This window comes from Liolophura sinensis, chromosome 7, assembly GCF_032854445.1.
Source record: "Liolophura sinensis isolate JHLJ2023 chromosome 7, CUHK_Ljap_v2, whole genome shotgun sequence".
NCBI lineage: Eukaryota > Metazoa > Mollusca > Polyplacophora > Chitonida > Chitonidae > Liolophura > Liolophura sinensis.
This window is the reverse complement of record NC_088301.1, coordinates 38,438,919-38,458,986: the sequence shown is the minus strand read 5'-3', so window position 1 is coordinate 38,458,986 and position 20,068 is coordinate 38,438,919. Positions and strand designations below refer to the sequence as shown.

The 20,068-nt window shown below is 36.7% G+C and overlaps 2 protein-coding genes across 4 annotated transcripts in view; one reads left to right on the top strand and one right to left on the bottom strand.

Moving 5' to 3' along the window:
- Nucleotides 1-2,200, top strand: part of LOC135470503 (deoxyribonuclease TATDN1-like) — a 55,908-nt gene extending 53,708 nt beyond the window's left edge. For all 3 annotated transcript variants that reach the window (XM_064749485.1, XM_064749486.1, XM_064749484.1), the window contains exons 9-12: nucleotides 109-185; nucleotides 1,036-1,106; nucleotides 1,225-1,357; nucleotides 1,628-2,200. In XM_064749485.1, the coding sequence (XP_064605555.1) occupies nucleotides 109-185; nucleotides 1,036-1,106; nucleotides 1,225-1,357; nucleotides 1,628-1,736 (390 nt within the window). In that variant the 3' untranslated portion in view covers nucleotides 1,737-2,200. The remainder of the gene's footprint in view (nucleotides 1-108; nucleotides 186-1,035; nucleotides 1,107-1,224; nucleotides 1,358-1,627) is intronic.
- A 1,672-nt stretch (nucleotides 2,201-3,872) lies between these two features.
- Nucleotides 3,873-17,098, bottom strand: LOC135471294 (transmembrane protein 214-B-like). The gene is made up of 16 exons (XM_064750465.1): nucleotides 16,964-17,098; nucleotides 14,487-14,683; nucleotides 11,989-12,142; nucleotides 11,529-11,660; nucleotides 10,092-10,174; nucleotides 9,570-9,675; nucleotides 9,267-9,348; nucleotides 8,593-8,734; nucleotides 8,311-8,412; nucleotides 7,938-8,029; nucleotides 7,290-7,452; nucleotides 6,850-6,970; nucleotides 6,448-6,544; nucleotides 5,846-6,014; nucleotides 4,951-5,102; nucleotides 3,873-4,636 (listed from the first exon to the last, which is right to left on the bottom strand). The coding sequence occupies exons 1-16, from the start codon at nucleotides 17,094-17,096 to the stop codon at nucleotides 4,519-4,521; spliced, it is 2,043 nt and encodes a 680-aa protein (XP_064606535.1). The 5' UTR covers nucleotides 17,097-17,098; the 3' UTR covers nucleotides 3,873-4,518.
- Between the last annotated feature and the right edge of the window lie 2,970 nt (nucleotides 17,099-20,068).

Here is a 20,068-nt window from a genome sequence, read left to right as displayed (position 1 = left end):
TAATATTCTTTTATCTGCAGTGCAGGAATATGTAGATTTGGGTGTAGCGGAGGTTTGTGTTCTTGGTGTGCCTTCTAGTTCATCTTATCACAGTTACCTTTTTTCTAGGTTCACTCCTTTGATGGTACAAAGGAAGAAGCAGCCGCCATAGTTGATGAGGGTCTTTACATTGGAATAAATGGATGGTGAGTGTTCCTTTGCATTCTGCACTTTGCACTAGCTAACTTAACTTTGAATCTCAGCGAGCCACACAAACTTAAGCAGGATTCGGGAGGGACTTGAGCCAAATTCACAGATAGATTGGCAGTGTGAGAGTCACCTGGAGATATCTTTCATCTGGTGATCAAAGCAGAGGATGCTTTGACTTAGTTGTAGTCATGTTGGCATCATGAGTGATTAGGCACTGTATAATGTTGTTCCTGTTTCAATTTGTCTCACAGGCCTATATGAAGATTTTAACACCCTACTCAAGAATTTTTCCTTTTATACAATGGTAGTCAGTTTTATGGGTGTTGAAAACTGGAGTTCCAAGAGTAAACCACCGACTTTTGGCAAGCTACTGGTGAACTTTTGCACATATAACATACATGTAGAGGGAGACAGGTGATTTTAAATGAATGTAAGACTGCATTAAGATGTTGAGATAATCTATAATCCTGACCAAGTTATAGGTAAAAAAAAAATGTACATTATGTTCAAGTCCATGAGAAAGGTGCTCATGCTTAACGCGGGGATTTATTGCTTTAATGTCAGAAGCAACCCTGGCTGGAAGCTGGAACTAAAATAACAATGTGATATACTGTATTAGTCCAAGTTGGAGGCGACTTGTTATTAAGAATAGCATTAAATGCCAATGAAAAAATATACAATAATATGTCCATGTGAAGGCCATGGGCATGCAAATTCGTGAATATGAAAACATTATTAGTGAAGGTCTATTTGTACATCAATATCCATAAATTGTTTATTTTTTGTTGCTTGAGATTATTCTGATAAATATTTTATATGTCGGAATTTTCTCTTGTTATTAAACAGTTCTCTAAAAACCAAGGATAATTTGAACTCCATGTGCACAGTGCCAAGTAACAAGTTAATGGTTGAAACAGGTAAGGTGTTTTCTGTTATATTTTATCTGTAATATGAATCTGAATATCTGAAAAATGGATAAAAAAAAGTACTGGGAATATACATGTAAATGTATTCCACTTTTGTTTTCCATTATAGACTGTCCTTGGTGTGAGATCAGACCAACGCATGCAGGGTTCGAATTTATTAAAACAAACTTCCCTACAAAAAAGAAAGAAAAATGGGAGAAAGGAAATTGTGTGAAAACACGGAATGAGCCTGTCCAGATCATGTGAGTGTTTTGGATGTCTGTGTACACAGATAGGGTAATAGTTGATACATGTGATTTTTAAGTATATTCCATTTACCATACTCTGAATGGTAAAAATGCCCATTTTGTAATAGTTGACCCTGATGGTAACATTATCATTTTGAAAAAACATCATGACATGACATCATGAAAATCACGTGAATATTATTGTATTAAGCTCCAAATACTAAGTTAAACATGTCAGGAAATTATTTGATCTGTCATTAGTCTGTCCCACTCTGTTTTTATCAGTCAGGTTTTGGAAGTCATGGCTGGAGCACGTGGGGAAGACAGCGAACAGTTGGCACAGACTATGTATGAAAACACACGATCATTGTTTTTTCAAAATTTAGATGGTTAAATTATTTGACACAGTAAACAGTATAGACATTTAGATATTGTTCTGTTTAATTTTTTTGAAGAGCTCAGTTAGTGGCTGTTAGGTGTAGCATTGCGTCTTTACAGATTGGACATTTTGTATGTTGACTGAAAGATGCAAATCTACATATCTGAAGATGTTTACACCATTTTTTCAGAAACCAAACGGCATTGTTGTACATATTAGGTAGGCCTATTTGTTGATTTCTCTTGAAGGATGCAAAATGAACCAGAATAACTATGTTATTTCATGACCTTTTTCTTTCATATCTCATTACATCAATGCCACATTAAAAGGTGGTCACTTTCATTGACTAGTGTTGGTTCACTGCTGTTTTCCAGAATATTTAACTGGCATGTATGCAGTGACAGTCATATTCATGTGCAAAGGAAACCATAGTGCCTGAAGTAAACCATCAGCTCTTGGCACAATAAATGACAAACTTTCCAAAATGTGAGGCACATATTTTCTCTCATTGAGCTAGCTTGGTGTATATGGCATGTGATATTTGTGCAAGACAATAGATCTCATGAATAGTTCATGTAAGACCAACTAAACAGCCCTAGAAACACTGAAACTAATAACTTGGCCTCCGTGGCTCAGTCGGTTGGCACGCTAGCGCGGCCTAAATTCCCAGAAGCCTCTTGCCAATGCGGTCGATGTGAGTGCAAGTCCAGCTTGTGCTGGCTTCGTATCCGGCCGGACGGGCGGATGATCGTGGGTTACCCACACCATAATGCTGGCCACCGTCGTATAAGTGAAATATTCCTGAGCACGGCGTAGAACACCAGTCAAATAAATATATAAAAAAAATTTCAGGGGGATGTTGTCTCAAGTTAATTTACCTTGTTTACATATCTTTTCACTGGATGTTGGCATAGAAGTTATACCAGAAACAGTTTGTGACTGCTTTGTAAAATTTGCCCCAGAGAGCAGTAGAGACAGGGAAATGGTTTTCTGTGTAAGGAATATGGGCCCAAGCTGAATTGGCCCCCAGCTTTATTGGTAGACTGGGAAATAGTCTTAATTTGTAATGCTTAGCTTTTTAAGTTTGGAAACTGGGATAAAGTATGAACCTCTGGCAAGTTTCTGACAAATTTTCACGTGTAACATACAGATACATACATGCATGCTATACTGGTAAAAGGCAAGTGATCTGCGACAAAGGTTTAACTTCACACAACGGCCTTGAGAGCTATGTCGCCTGCATATTGAAGTTATTGTCCCCAAGGTTCCACAAATTGTGAGAATGGGGAATTCACCAATAAAAATTGAACAAATTAAGCACAAACATGTGCTTCATAAAGAATGAGTGCAATTAGTTTTTGTTTTGCAGACAACTTTATCTTGACTGAAGCACATAAATCATCACTCATGCACATGAATTAACTGTTGTTTCATCTCATTGTTTATTTAATTGATTTATACGAAATTGAAGTTTTTTACCTGTACGGTGGCTCAGTTTTATGGGTGGAGGAAAGCAGCAAGTCCAAGGTTATCCATTGACCACTGGGAAGTTACTGACAAACATTCCTACATGATGTAGTCATGCACATCATAGTGGTGGAAAACAGGTGCATGTGCTCTTGAACATTAACTTACTGGCACTAAGGCCCCAATGCAAGCAATGCAAGAGAAGGGCAAGCTACAAACTTCCTGTCAAGGGCCAGGTTTAATTCCACACAATTCCCTCCAGCAATTGTAAGACAAGCACCTTAACGACTTGGCCATGACAAAGTACATCAAAAACAGTTTATTGAACTGCACTCCTTCATCCTTTCACATGATATGAGCAGTGTTTAGTGTGATGGCATTCTATGCCCAGGGTGCTAATCGTGTCAATAAGGTACTAAAAGGTGTCCTTACACATGTGAAAAGATTGGGGAATTCAGGTATTTACTTATTTATTTGATTGGTTTTTTTATGCAGTTCAAGAATATTTCACTTATACGGCCAGCATTATTGTTTATTTATTTGATTGGTGTTTTACGCTATACACAAAAATATTTCACTTATACGACAGCGATCAGCATTATGGTGGAAGGAAGCTAGGCAGAGCCTTGGAAAACCTACAGCCCTCCAAAGATTGCCAGCAAGCCTTCCCACATAGGGCCTGAGAGTAAGCCTGCCTCAGTTGGATTTGAACTCACAGCAACCGCATTGTTGAGAGGCTTCTGGATTATAGCACTGTGTTGGAGGACTGACCATGGAGGCCTCACAGGCTTGTTATACACAAGCAGAAACATTCAGACGGAATTGTGAATTTTTTTACTGTAACAATAACATTTTATTGTTGTCAAGAGCATGGGTAAATCTATACATACACTGTCGACACTCACTTAACATACATATATATCAGACTGTTGTTTATATTCTTGTTAGACAATAATGCACAAAAAACAAATGACTTAGAAAGCAACCTTGAGATTATAAGTCAGTGCCAAGGATAGAAATGAATCAAATATATTTTTTTCAGTATATTATAAGATGACTTTAACACAATGTTAGAACTAAGAATTACAGCTCATGTCAATAAGTTAGAGAAGTGAATAATTGACTTCCTTTATATAATTTTTATACTCTACTTTCATTCCACATCATTGATATATTTACTGGCATTTACATGAAACATTCATAAACACCTTCCCGGATACCAGGCTTTGATAAGATGTGATGATTTACATCAGATTAATGCTACCCTTCTTGAAGTTAACTTCAAGTTAACCCCCCCACCCCCAGTTCCAACAGATCTGGACTACACCCCTCATGCTGTCATGGTGGTAATTGTGGTGATGCACCATTGCACTATGGATGCAAACACTGCCTGCATTTTTAACAGCAAGGAAGACATCAGCCTTACAACCTTTTCGAAAGAAAAATTCCTGCAAATGAAAGTAATTATCATTATTATTACTATTGCAAGTATGCATAGCCTCTTTCCCATAATTCATGTAAAAATCACAAAAATATCATCTACAAATACTACATTAAAAAGAATGCTTAAAAGACAAAAGGAAAACAATTTTTTGTTGATAAATGGATGCAGTGTTATACTGATTTTTAATTGCAATTTTGACCAATATGTCTTCATGAAAAGTATCTGATACGATCACATTATTACAAGACATCCATTTTGAAAATGGCCTCTGATAAATTTTGGACATACGTGAAGCACAATGCATTGCTGCGTACTCACGCTATTAAGTGTTCAATAATCCACACATAAGCAAGCTTGCAGTAGTAAACAAGGAACTGCCAGATGAGCAAAAGGTAATCTCTGGCCACTTGCCAGGCGGTTAGACAGCTGTCTTGGGCCTGTTCCCAAAAGGCTGGAGACAAGTGATAGGCCTGTAATAGAAAACACCAGTAAAGAGTAATATTTACCAAAATCTGAACACAAAAATGCAATACAAATACATGTACACATACTTAATTTTGTCTATAAACACACTACATGTAAACCAATGCATGGAGGCATGTAAGCTGCAGTCACCCTTGAACTGAAAAGCTTTTGAAGCAAAATTAGATCTACATGTAAATACATGTACATGTCAAACATAACCATGGAAAGACATATGTACACTTTGCTAGCAGTTTCAATCTGCAGCTCGAGAAAAGTGATTCATCAAAAGCCTTGAGAAAAACTCATAAGTACATGTTTCACACTCAAAATTACATAAGACATTTGTTGCCCCACCACATATGCAGCCTGTCTAAAATAGCCACAGAATTTAATGTATGCATGCATTAATTCCTGATGCCGATTACACTGGTGGTCTACAAAATCTTTGTGAAACTAGCCCATTTACTGCTCTTGAAGAATAAATAAAAACTAAATTCATTAAATTTATCACAGTTTATAATAATGGACTCATTAATAAATTTGACATTTTAGGGTTCTTACCACCTTGCACAAGGTTTTAGTCATCACGGATGATCCAACAGAATATGATAGATGACACTCTTGCATAAGGTGAGGATTGTTCTAACCATGATAAACACTCCAATTTCATCCTCGAAAAAGCCATCTGAGATACTGCCTATGCATATACATGTGCATGTACCTCTGCTCTCTACATAGTTTATCTTACCCATGAGATAAACTGTAATGTCTTTGCAGTTATCCACTGTCTTTGTACTTTTGTGGCATCATACACTATCCAGTACCATTCGATCAGTTTGTCCTTAGTCTGACGGAAGTACGGGCCCACAGCCTCGCAGGTACGAGCATAATAGAAAGGTATATTCACCTGCAGCCAACTGCAAATAAACACAACCGAAAATATGTGACAACCCACTCTCAGGATGGCATTTTGCTACATCATGCAAGTGTTTCAAAATGCAATATACCTTGACCAGATGACATGTATCACTCTAAACTTCAGCAATCTGTTTATCAGCTGAGTTTTGTTCTAAATTAGTTCTTATGTAATTAATATCCCTTTTTAATGAGCATAATATTCATCAGATTAACTGCAGTATCAAGATCATTTGCTCTTAACAATCTCAGAAAAAAAAGTAATAGTATACAAGGAGGAGAAAACAAAATAAAGAATTTGCTTTTTCCTTTAAGGAAGCTCACAATCCCTTATTTCTTTTTTTTAAACTATTCTAAATGAGAGATCACAAAAACTAAGTTTTCATTAGAAGGCATTATTCAAATAACAACAAGGTACACTTTAATAATTCTTACCTCAAAACTTTCTGGGTAAAAGCACTAACTTTGATCCAGCCCTGTTGAAGGACAGCTAAAATTCCATATTCCTCCAGGAAGCGCCATGTGCGTGACACTGCACAAAGATACGTTGTGAAAAAAGTTTACCATTGTAAATCACTCAAATCACTAGCAAAAATGTGCATGTTGTGTAAACATTACTTCTTTTCCATATTTATCAATTAGTGATGTCATGAATCAAGCTTGTATAGAAGACACCTTACTACAAAATTTATTTACTTTTATCTGCATTTATGTTTGTGATGTTTTAAAATCAACTGTTCATTCATTTAAAAAAAAAAGAAAAACAGTATAAATCTTTGCTTTCTGAAAAATATTGGCTGAAAAGTTGTGCCAAAAGCAGACTAACAATTTACAAACCTCTAAAGTTATAAGAAGTGTAGACATCGTAAGCAATGATTGCAGCCACCAGTCCAACAACAAGGAAGAGCACCCAGAACCAGGAGAATACTGTGGTTTGACCCATCCGTGACAGCAGCTCCTGAATTTATCACAAAAGATGTTTCAGAAAATTAGTTACATGTACAGCTAAGGAATTAATAAACGCTGAAATATAATGAAACGGTCAGGACATAGATCAAATGGTTTGTGCTGATTAAATGCACCACCCTGAATCGTTTGTGTGCCTGTGAACATACACATGTATAAGGGTAGAATTTAAAGGATAATTTTGGTATCCCGCCAACAGCTGTTTTACTTCAACCCTAATGGGGTAAATAATTTTACTCAAACATATAAACACTCTATGGACAAATATTTAAATTTTTGCCATTCAGTTGGAGTCTTCCAACATATCTTACCTTACACAGTTGGCCACACCCTGTCTCTTCTGGGCCATGGTGACCTTGGCTTGTAAGCTCATCATTCGTCACACTGAAGGATCGCAGAGTTTCATGTAGGAGCTTCTTTTCCAGCTGACGAGATACTGTCGCCCAATTCTTAGAGAGGTGCTCCAGCAGTACACTACAAACACAGGTATAGCTTTATGGACATGTGTTTGATTTATCATTGTTATTATATGTAATAGGAAAGATATTCCCCCTACATTAACTGGATGAACATTATCATTGTTGGTTTGTCTGTATGCTGATTTGAACTGTACCAAGAGCATTTTAGATTTACAGAGATGTACTGTGAACTTTACACAGTGAAACAGAACTTCACAAAATGACAATGTCATCACTTTTACAATAATTTCTCAAATTCAAATTTTGCATATTTTAGTTATTTCTAAATATAAGGAGTACAAGCAAACATACTGCATATTCCCCACATGCAATTACATTGTCTCACAGACTCAGGGTCTTGACATTAAGCTGTACATAACAAACCAGAAAGTACATATAAAAGATGTGACTTCAAAGGTCTAAGACCTTCAGAGTTCAACATAAGCACAATTATCTACTCAGGTGAAGGCATGTTAGACGAAGGGATTGACCATTGCTTACCTGGACTGAGGAAGATGCTTGATGTACATCTGTCTCCAAACACTGAAACACATTTTATCAGTCATCAAGCAAGTCACCAAGCAAGGGAGCACCTGAAACATAAGTAAAAACATGAACAGTCATATGTTATAATGCCAAGTATATTATTAACATGTACTGCTTTAAATATCTTTTATGTTTTGTTTCTTTTTTTTTCCAGAAAGACTTGGATTGTTGGTACTATGGAAAACAAGTTACAGTCTAGAAAACTGAAAATTCTTTGTCATATCATCATTTTCTAATTTGCATGGAACACCATAAATCCAAATAAAATTATGACTAAGCAGAACTTGCCTATAAGAATAGGAAGCTGAGAATTGTAAAGTTAAAGTACCTCATTCTTCAGTGGAGAACGTGCATCAGATGTGGCCCTTGAAAGGAAGGATGGGAAGAAGAGACGCAGACTGGATTTTGGGTCAGCTCCAAAGGCTATAGTCTGTAAAACAACAGGATGCTTTAAAATATGAAATAAAAATACATGCTCACACTAGAGCACAATTCTTTTCCTGAAAGTCCCATTTTTTTCTCCCTATATTTTTTTTCCATTAAAAATTGTATTAATAAGACTTGCTCAAAGTAACTGATGTTTGAACACAGAACAACTGTTGCATTTTACCTTGATCTGAGGATATACAGACACAAGCTTCTTTTGCAGGTCATGTGGTAAGTTCATGGAGTTACTGAAGACAAGGTCCAGCACAGGGAAGAAATCACGGATTGTCATCACTCCATAAGCTGACTTGTGATCTTTGTGATGTCTGAAATAAAAACATTTACTTATTTCTTCGATCTGCAACATTACAGGGTTTGAATATACAGATAACAACTGCAGATTTATATTAAAGACGAACTTTTTTAGATCCTCTAAATAACTTTATTTTTTTTTCACCACGTAACTATTAAACAATGTACGAGCCCTAAACAATTCTCTGATTTATTAAATTACAATGGTCTTATCATTTCATCGGTGGTTTAGGACATACTGAAGAACATTTCAAAAATATACTAAAAAATGACATTGCCCAGATGAAACTACCACAGCTCCACAAGCAGTAAGTGTATCTGTGCTAGCTTCACACCTGAATAAAACCTCATCTGTCAGGAGAGTGCCAAGTCAGGATGATGAAACACAAAGTATCTTCTTTGTTGTGCTGCCTTTACAATATAACATTCATTGAAAATATTTAAAAACCTCGGAATCACTCCTTGGAAAAACTCTAAAAGCTAAGGCAATTTCTTACATATATAATTCAAGTATAACGGTTATACAAAAACTTCGACAAGGCTTACTGTAACAAGATGCCAATATATTCCACAGGATAGGAAGCCAGAGGTCTAACAGATGTCATGGGTAACATGAGGTCCAGCCAAACTGCAAGGAAAAAAAAAATACAAACGGTTTAATTTATACAGATTCAGTTTTATTTTTTGCATTGGAAATATTTTTCTTCCAAGTCAACAGTCTTTACTGCATTAGACATGTCTTCTTACTACCAAATATGAAAATGTAATCTAAAATAAATCATGAAGAAGAGCGACACAGAGATTTTGCAGTATTTAGCCAATGTACAAGTAATATGAAGGCTGATGTACCTCGGAGACCAGCTCTCAAGTCTTTAACGCCCCCTAGGCCCAGAGCCCAGAGAATCGACAGGCACTTTACAGGGCGATTCTGGTTCCCCTTCAGCAGTTCCAAATACTACAACATTCAAAACAAGAGCAATCAAAACACACATCCCCATGCAATACTAACTGGAATATATATTTTAATGATATACATGTAACAAAAAAAAAAGGGTCTGAACACATAAGAATGTCACAAATGACCTAGCTTTCAGTTTCAACCCAATGCTGTTAAATTCACAGAAGTACAGACATGTTAAACACACCTACAGCTGTACACACTGTCACAAAAACAATTTACGTTACACATGTATCTGATTTACGTGGCTGATGAGCATACCTGTACATTGCCATTTGATTCATCTTTTAAGGCATGATAACAGATCTTTGAGACCAGAAAGCACTACTCAGTACTACATGTAATTTTCCCCCATTGATATCACTGCAATATCATGATATATTCACTACAAAAGCTATAAGTTCATAGGTTACCTGGTGAACTTTGCTGGACGCCACCGATGGGCGTTGCCAGGCTAAACACTGGAGGAAGATTCTGTAGCCATATGTGGACACACCTATAAAAATAATTAAATTAAGTCTTTCATTTTTTTAATTTTTGTTTAATAAGATTGTGCGTGACAAGGAAGTTGAAAGTACTGATGCTGTATGTTACAATTATAACATTCCCTTGAAGAATATATAGACTTTTGCCCCTCTTGATAGACATACATTTTAATGATACACCCTTGGCCGATGGGAACAAAGCAGGCAAAAAAGTTTTTGAATGTTCAACACTTTTATGCCTGTTACTTGACACAATATGGAGTAGCTCTACAAACCATACATTTGTTTAAAGTGAACATGGAGTCTGTCACTCTATATACATAGAAAAAAGGATATAGGACACAACTGAATTTTGCGGTTAGTTTAAGTGATAAATGGATGCATTTTGATTCACAAGCAGGGAACTGAGAGCGACTGCCGTGTCACAACGTGTTGGGCAGGATATTGCAGTAACTTGTCAAGGTGAGCCAGCCAGAAAACCGCCTCAGCAGAGTCATTGCTTGAAGAAAAATAGTGTGACTGCATGATTTTTCCTTAGCAAAGCCAGATTTATTATGAAAATATCTTCCCAAAATCTGAATGAAAGCATCTGTTATCAATCAGAAGATCCTGCTATGTTTGATAAATTCTCTTTAGTCGGTACAGCCAGTCAGGCCAAATACTTACACAGGACGAGCAGGACAGCTGAAAGACTATGCTTGTGTCTACAAACATTGCTCTGACTGAGCGCAAACTAAAAGAAACATCAGCCCTTTGAACACAGAACAGAGCTGATGCTCTTTGGTTGCCATTGGGTATCAAGTGTTTTTGTTTGTATTTTGTCATTCTCACATTGTTTAATACCGATGATATGGGAGAGCTCCCAGGTTTTGTGACATCACACTAGATAACTATAACATGGCAAACTTGCATCACCAAATAAGTGGCTAGGTACTGATGATTGCTTGCAATTTATTTTGTTGATAAGCAGTATAGAATTTTTAAAATATTTTTCAGACCATTTCTGGAATACTATTTTATTCATTAATTCAGCTTTAGTGGCTGACTTTATGTTGACTTTAAAAGTTCACAGTACCACATGTATGCCATTATAATTCCAAAGCATCCAGAGATGGAACAAGACATGCTCGACAATATTTCACTGCCTATTCATGATTTACATGAATACAGCCCTGCTATCCCTGATAACAAACAGGGCCCAATTGTTCAAAAATGTATTAGAAGTTATGCCCGTTATTAACATTACAACAGGTTTTGAATTAGAACAAGACTGGTATTAAGATTTAAGCCTGGCTTACCTTTTAATACAATTTTGAACAACTGGCCCCATAGTAACAGGTAAATACTACTATATCCTCTTATTACCTTTACCCATTTCTGTCAGCATGGTCTGAATGCAGTGGTAGTACAGGTGTTCAATAGTGGCAGGGTCACATGTCTTCAGTGTATTCATGATCAAGTCTTTGCTCCTGGATTCCAATTTTGAAAGTGGGAAGTCTAAAAATACCAATACTAAAATTTATTAAAAATATAAACACAAAAATGAAAAAGGTTCACCACTACCATGACAAATATACTTGCACCAGAGAAAATCACACGTTAAAAAAAAAAAACAAACAAACAAGAAATTCCAAACAAGTCAGAATACAACAGAGTTTTTCATTCATCGCTATTTTCAGCACATAACATGGCATTTAGTTCCAATCTACTGCTAACTTAATTATTAATACAGAAGCCCTTTCATTTTCCCTAGTATCTAATCCTAAAGGAGGCAGTCAGATATGCAAAATGTTGTTTCACTGAGTCAGCAGAAGCTAGTCCATACCCTTAGGTTTATCCCTGAACACTGGGTCTGGTTCAGCCACTCTCTCCATCTTCAGGTTTAGGTAGGATGCCAGATCCTTTAGCCAGACGTCTTTGTTGCCAGGAAAACTGGTCTGAGACTTGGTTAGCACCGATGCTAAATCATTTCGATCAATCTGAAATAACGGTTTAAAAGCCTTTTTATGCTTTCATATTGTAAGAGACTGAAAAGCAACATATTTTACATACCAGATCATTGAAACTGAAAATACAGAAGTAAGTAACAGCAGTAAATGTACAAGTTTCATATTAAAATTTGAATAAATGAATCGTACATCTTTATTATTGTGATGAAAGTCACTCACAATTATCTAAAGTCTCATTTCTATGAAATGGTCAAACATTATACATGTACTAAAAATGTAATGTACATTGCAATGTAATGTAAATAAGGCTGAACATTTGTAACATTTTTATTATAGGTCCTATCATTTTGGGTTCTACTGAAGACCCTATGCCAGTTAGAATGGACCATAGGGAAATGACAATGACATTTTTTGACAGAAATAAGGTATCATTTCTTCACCAAATGGTGGATGAGGGAAGATCTGATAGAAAATGTAGCAGATCTGCAACATTCACACCTTTCAGAGATATCTTGCTCATTCAGACTCAATTCACTTATTTATTTGATTGGTGTTTAACTCCGTACTTAGAAAGTTTAACTTCTGTGACAGAGAACAGCTATGAAGGGAGTTGGGAGTGTGATAGGTGGGGATAGATAAAAAAATGAACAGAACATGTGCAACTTCAGCAACTTTCAAATGTATGTAGTAGGTTTAAGGATACTGAGGTTGGCTAAATATTTAAGCCTGGACTACTTGGTCAGGTCTCCACGATAGGTGTATGTGGAAGTGCGGAAATTAGAATTTAGGATGCTGAGTTTATAAACTCATTGTTTTAAATTTCTAGGACGTGACAAAAACAACTGTGAAAGAGGAGATGCTAAAATATGAGCAGCACTTCAACAAGTTTTGCACAAATGAAATGTCAGTTGCCTATCCGCAACATTCACACTTTTCAGACAAGGTTATTTACTGTCCAGAATTCAAGCCCAGGATCAATTTGTACGTGTGAAGGAGGGAAGTGCTGGACAATGAGCAGTAGATGTTCAACAAACGTAACGAAGAAGGATTAATGATACTGCCCACAAGAATCCTGAACTGTTGGCAAGGGTGAAATGTGTGAAAATGGGGAATGTTGGAAAGGGGTTGCACATCTGCAACATTCGCAAGTTTCAGACACGGTTACAAGGAATTACTAATACTGAGGTAATTTACTGTTGTATCAAAAGTTCATGGCCAGTGTCAGATTATATGCATGAAAGAGGCAAATTCTTCAAAATGAGCACATGTTCAACACTGGTTAGAAAGCATTAATGATTTTTATCTTATTCACTTGCAAATGTCTGAATGTCTGAAGTCCCTAGGTCAAATGTGTGAAAATGGGGAATGTTACAAATAAGTTGCAAATCTGCAACATTCACATTTTTCAGACAAAAATTTAAGGATATTCGGGTCATTCACTGTCAATGGTCATTCAACACTGGCTACCGGGAAGAATTAATGACACTGACCTCATATGCCCTCATGTAACCTTAATTCTTGGCAAGGGACAAATGTATGAAATTGGGGAATGTTAGAAAGAGGTTGCACATCTGCAACATTCGCACTTTTCAGACAAGGTTACAAGAAATTACTAAGATTGAGGTCATTTACTGTCGTGTTGAAAAGGCCAGGGTAGATTTATATGCCTTACAGAGGGAAATGCTGTAAAAAAAGTAGCAAACATTCAACACTGGTTGGAAAGAATCAGTGGTGATGATCTCATTTGCCAACAGGGTTCCTGAACTCTTAGTCTGGGTGTCAAATGTGTGAAAATGTAAAATGTCGAAAAGGAGTTGCAAATCTGCAACATTCACACTTTGTTAAAAAGATTATAATGACGAATTTATGACATCAACATCATCTCAAGTTTGTTCTTAAATTGAAGGCCACAGTCAAAAATCAACAAAAGAGCAGAATACTGGAAAAATCGCTTAGCAGAATGATAGTTTACACACATCCTCATGAATATGTCAACTAGTTGTTTTCTTTGTGGCTGCAACATTGTTTGAGATTTCTATTTTGCATCAATACTGCACTTGTGTAACAGTCCCCTTTGTATAGGTCATACAAGTGGTCTCCCTTTACCTAAAAAGACATGCTGGTGATGGCGCCAGCCCTAAAAATTTCACGTAGGCCAACACAGTAATTACCTGACTTTTACTGGGTGTGATCAGGATTAATATCTTCATATACAGATGATTCATGAGGTCTAAATTACGTCAATATCCGTTATCTGGAGTGCTGATCACTGAGTGAAGCATGTGAAACAGTGGGGAATTGGATACTGGCTTGCGCTGAAAAGAGCATCATTTAGTTATTTGCCTCAATATACCAAGTCTAAATACATTCTTACCTTTGAAATAACTTCCTCAAATGGCAAAGGTTTCTCTTTCTTTTTCTCATTATTTGGTTCGGTTTTTTTTTTCTTGTTGACAACATTCTTCTTGACGACTTCTCCTGCAGCATTTTTGGCACTGTTTGACACAGCCTTGTCTGATGATGACTTACCAAGGAAAGCATCATAAATAGTTGAGGACTCCTTTACTGGAGCTGAAAATACATGTAAACAATTCACCAGATTAATTTTTTTAATTATATGATTGGTTTTGTCGCACTAAAGATATTTAAACTCACTGTATTGGCTATTTCAACTCTTCTCTTTGTACCGAGATGGTATAAAAAAACACATATACATTTCTCTCAGTTAAACATGTCAGCCCGATATTCAAGGTATGGCAAACAATTTCAAAAACCAAAGAGTTATGGGGTGCTTTTTGGGTTTAACAGGCATTTTGGGTTTTGTAGGAACAAGAACTCCGCCTTGACCCATAACTGGAGTTAGTGCAAAATGGCTGCAGTGTCTGCTATGACAGTTCGTCGCTTGTGAATTTGAGGCTGGCGCAGCCTTTCCATGTGAAATACATGTGAAGTTTTGGGAGTGCAAGCAAATCGAGAAATAAGATGTTACAGCCTGTTTCAGACGGAGCGCCAAGCAAGACAGCAGCAAGTACCACTTTTAATGTCTTATGGTTTAATTCTGGGGTCTTCCGACTGAGAAACGGACCCTCTAACCATTAAGCCACTGAAGCAGTAAATAAAGAAAGTCGACATAGCCATGGCCCACCTGGTGCTACATTTAAATCAGCAGTATTTAGAAAATTGCACATTTCACCATTCTGTGGTACACTGACAGTAAGAAATGATCACTTGTCATCCATTGTAAAGTAAAATTTAGCAGGCCATATGAAGTTAGACAAAAGGAGATGGGACTTGAATGGAGAGTCTTTTCAATGCAACTGTCACCTAATGAGAATTTTAAACTTGAGGGTGGTGTCACATGGTTAAGTGACATCAATTTATTGAAGAAGCAGCTTTTCACAATGAACATCTAAGAAGAGCTCATTAGCTAACAACAGGGTCACCCTAATCTTTACAACTGCCACTAAAATAATGGTGTAAAAAAACATAGTGACAAAATTTAGCCATTTTTTGCATTACCCTGAGGGTCATTGTCAACAGGGGGAGTAACTCTTAACAGGTTCATGTGATGATGCGCACCTGCCAGTCGGCTGCAATATATCAATGCTCATATTCACCTGCTCCAATGAATATTTATGATTTGATACAAAAATCGCCTCTCTGGTATCCAAATTTGTGCATCAGTCTCCAACCATATGGAATAATTCTTAAATTAATACATGCAGACAGATACTCTTGCGACATAACAGCATGTCAACACCTTTACAACAAACATGGAGATATACAAAATATATATGCAAGGAGGCTCTTCAAAGTGTTCCATTTATGACACTGACACAGCAGGACACTAACAGGGGATTAACCTGTCTGCCTTTTGGCACATGATCGCGCATGCGCTCCTGAGACAAGCAGCTATTCACGCCTGTTGTGATAGGTACTCAGCACCCAGTCGTGCACTGCTTGCTCACAACACAGGCCCCCTGTACAAGTGGTGAATAATGAAGACAGGATAACAGAACAGATGTCAGACCACTTTGATTCACTTATGGCTGCAGAAGAAATTGACAATTTCCTTGGGACTATCATCAGCAAAAAGCATTACAAACAAAAACAGTGAATTGTAATGAGGTCCATTGTTTCACCATGATGACACACAGGTCATGTTCGAATTTTAATTGTCTTTTTTTTACAACAAAATTATGGCCAAAGTTTTCGTCCTTTTTCTTGTCTTAAGAGTTGTCAAAACTATTCAAATGTATTTATCCTACTGAATTACCGCTTGCTTACTATTCAACACGAAGCCAACTTACGCCTGTCCATTGATTCTTGTTGCGCCACAGTATATGCATGCCTTTGTAAATGACTTTTTGGGATTAACCAGTAAGGTGCGCACATGTAGCCCCCTGTGTACTCCCCGATAGTTTACCTAAGATGGGTTCTAGTACACTTAAAAACAGTAGGAAGCTGTGTGCATATCGAGCGTGTATACACCACATATTACAAGTGTGGATGGCACTCCTGTCCAATGGGAGTTGGATTTGGCACACTTCATTTTGATGCACCACACGATGGTACACTGCAATTAATGCAGCTTTTAGCAAAAGTCTCCATAACCAGTGGTTTACACGTTATATAGACAAACATTAGCAGGAAGCTAATGAACATTCAGCAGAGGCGTGTATTCACAGCAGGTAAACGGTAAACCTCCTTAGTATTTCTCCTCATCAGCGTGGATTACGCATCTATGTCGCGAGTTGTTCCTCCTCCCATATATACTGTACCTCCATGCAACAACAACATTCACACAACTATGGAAATTCAGAAATGGCGCAGTTAGTTAGAAATCCTCACCTTGTGCTTCGATCCTCGGCATTTTGCTTATAAATGATTTTTTCTGGTCCTTGGTTAACGCTTGAGGCGTTTGTTTCGTTTTTTTCGTGGATTTGCCCACGACGGACCATGATTGACTTGTGACAGCGGCCATGATTCTTTTCAAATGCCGACAAGTTCCGGAGGAAGTGACGCAATTTATACCGGGCTACAAACTGCTTACGGTTTCAATACCAGTGTCAGTCTACCCAAGATATTTGTGGTAGTGCCTTTATACACGTTGCACTGTGAGGAGATTAGATTAATCAAACAATACCACGTACTGAAACCTGTTTCCAGCTGTTGTGACATACAGGTGGCTTCCATCTCAGCATGTTACTACTTCTTTTTGTGATAGAGATTAGTCCTGATAAAGAAAGCAACAGTAATAAATGTAACATCTGTGTGATGGAAAATCTACGTGCCTAACACATACACTAATTAACACTTTAAATAGGTCTGGTGATAACTAGATGACATGCATATGTCCGTTCTTTTACCTTGACATTGACATTGGATAGTCCAGTCTGCAGATTTAGTCGTTAGTTAGGAACTCCCATGGGGGAGGAGGGAAGCTGTGCTGACAAAATTAAACTACACCAAAGGGCTTATCAGAACGGGGGCATAGGAAGTAATTTTTACACATTTCCTGGCAAAAGGGTTAAGTTGTGTTAAGGCATTATAGTGTAAATCAATATATGGTACCCAATTAATGTTGTTTTCTAGCATTTGCACTAATTTTACAGTCGGTGTGCATTACGCAGGACTACCAAATATTAAACTTAACTATAGCTAAAACGCACATATATCTACAGGAACGTCACATTTTTTTTGCTGTACTTGATGCTGTGTAACAGAAAAAGTTCGTTTAAAGCCTTAAGTTACATTTTGTTAATACCCATATGCCATAAATATATTTAACTTTGGCTTACAGATATACACATATAAAATGTATTGACCCCCATGACCATAATCATTGTCAGCCCAGTATTGAAGATTAGAACACATGCTTACGATTTGTATGATTTATAACTACGTACACACATATATAAAGCTTATCATATGTATGCCTCATATAAGACCATAAGTGCATGCAGATCGCCAGGCCAATAAGCTTGCATTCCAGTTCCGGTATGACCATACAGTTGAAGTTATTTATTTATCACTTCTATCACTTATATGACAAACAGTGTACCATTTTTAAAGTCTTATGGTTTAATCCCGAGGTCATATTAAAATGTGCATGTATTTATAATTGTCAAAAATGGAACCTGAAACACATGATATTTACAATTTAATGTGGTGCAAAGCCACAACAAAATCTCATGCCCAACTCTTGGCAGAAGTCAACTCTCATAAAACTTGATATTTTCCTTTCTGTAGTCTCCTTAATTTACTATATAAAGAACAAATCTAAAGTAAATCGCAGAGCACAATAAATACTCACTTTAAGTGCAAAATATCTCCATATGAAATGCATAATAATATATATATTTTTTTCTTTTAATATATAAATGATGACAGTCAATGAAGTATTATACACGTATATATATTTAAAAGTTGGATGATTATATGTGTTCTTATTACCGGTATACTCAATTCTGTCCCTATGCTATGAGATTATACTTATTTGGATGGTGTGATATGTAAGTCGTGAAAACAAATTTACAGGCAAATAATTCCATCCATCTAAATAGGCTATATACCAGTAAATGACATTTTTGGCAAATCTTTCATACACGCTGATCAAATCAAGATTTCTCTCTTTATACCTAGAGAACATCAAATTACTGTCATTTAGAATATATATCAGATTCACACACCTGTACTATTTATAGTGTTAAAATGATTTTCAAGTTTGAATAAGTTTTATAAAGCTACTTGCAGTTTTGCAATATTTATTATTGCTCCCAATATTGAACTGTAATACTTGTGCAGATGACGCTGATATGTTGTGTAAACTTGTTATCATTTGGACTATTTAAAACTATTGCCAAGATTTTGTTTGAATATGCGCTGATCAATTTTTTTCCAAAAATCTCCAGTGACCTCTTCATTTATGATAATATATATATATATATATATATATATATATATATATATATATATATATATATATATATATATATGACATTAAAAGTGCATATACGTGAAATGTTTTATGGAGCAGTCGTTATCTAAAACACTCCTTTGAGTAAAATGAAAATTCAATCTTAAAGTTGAAATCTGTATGTTCTGTGGTCCAGTGGTTGGCCTGGCCATGCAAAAAAGGCCTTCTATTATCTGCATGCCTAAAAAAGAGAAGGGAAGGAAAGGCAAAAAGTTGCTATTTATTGGACGGCAAATGGATTGCCAGTAATGAGTGGACGAAGCACCCACGTACTGTAAGAGCACATATGAATTAGAGTGTGTTCAAAGTTGCGGTCGTCAAAGCACTCAGTCAATCAGTTAACGTACTTGTTGAGTACCGTAGGTGACATAAAATGCGGCTGAAAATTGCTGATATTGAAAAAGGTAAGCCAAATGAGCCTACAAGCCTACAAAGTGGACGGCAAAATAACAAAGTTAATGTCATTTAGGAGTACTTGTTAATTACTGCGTTGGGGTTAACTACATAAATTGCCAGTTATCATATGAGTTTACAACGATTAAGGCAACCGTTTCGTTAAATTATTCTTTCTGGTGTCGTCCTCCCCTCTTCAACGATTGTTGAAAAAAATTATAAAAGACTCTCCCAGCCCAACTCTCACGCGCCACAAACCCGCCGTTACTGGTGAGTCGACCAACAAATAATGGATTCATATGCAATGTACCTTGGATTGATCGCGGCAGTGTATATATCTCTCTCCCTTAACTGGTATATTGATCTTGTTCTTTTGTCATGTCAGTATTGTATGACAAAAAATAACACACTCATATATATACACAAATTATTTGGAACAATTGTTATATTCATCATGACAATGTAGGCCTAGCTATGTTTCAGGCCAGCAGCACTATGAGGCAGCGCTGACGCCGTCCAATCTTACCGCAGCTCAAGCCAAGGGAAGAAACTGTGCAATGCCTTTTCGTTTGATAAAGTTCAGC

Bases quoted from the DNA above. Each gene is read 5' to 3' on its own strand.
- LOC135471294 (XM_064750465.1), bottom strand. From the start codon at position 17,096: ATGGCCGCTGTCACAAGTCAATCATGGTCCGTCGTGGGCAAATCCACG. The intron at 12,143-14,486 runs GTAAGAATGTAT...CCGTTATTTCAG, and splicing joins TTGAGGAAGTTATTTCAAAG to ATTGATCGAAATGATTTAGC. The intron at 11,661-11,988 runs GTATGGACTAGC...TGGTATTTTTAG, and splicing joins GTTCAGGGATAAACCTAAGG to ACTTCCCACTTTCAAAATTG.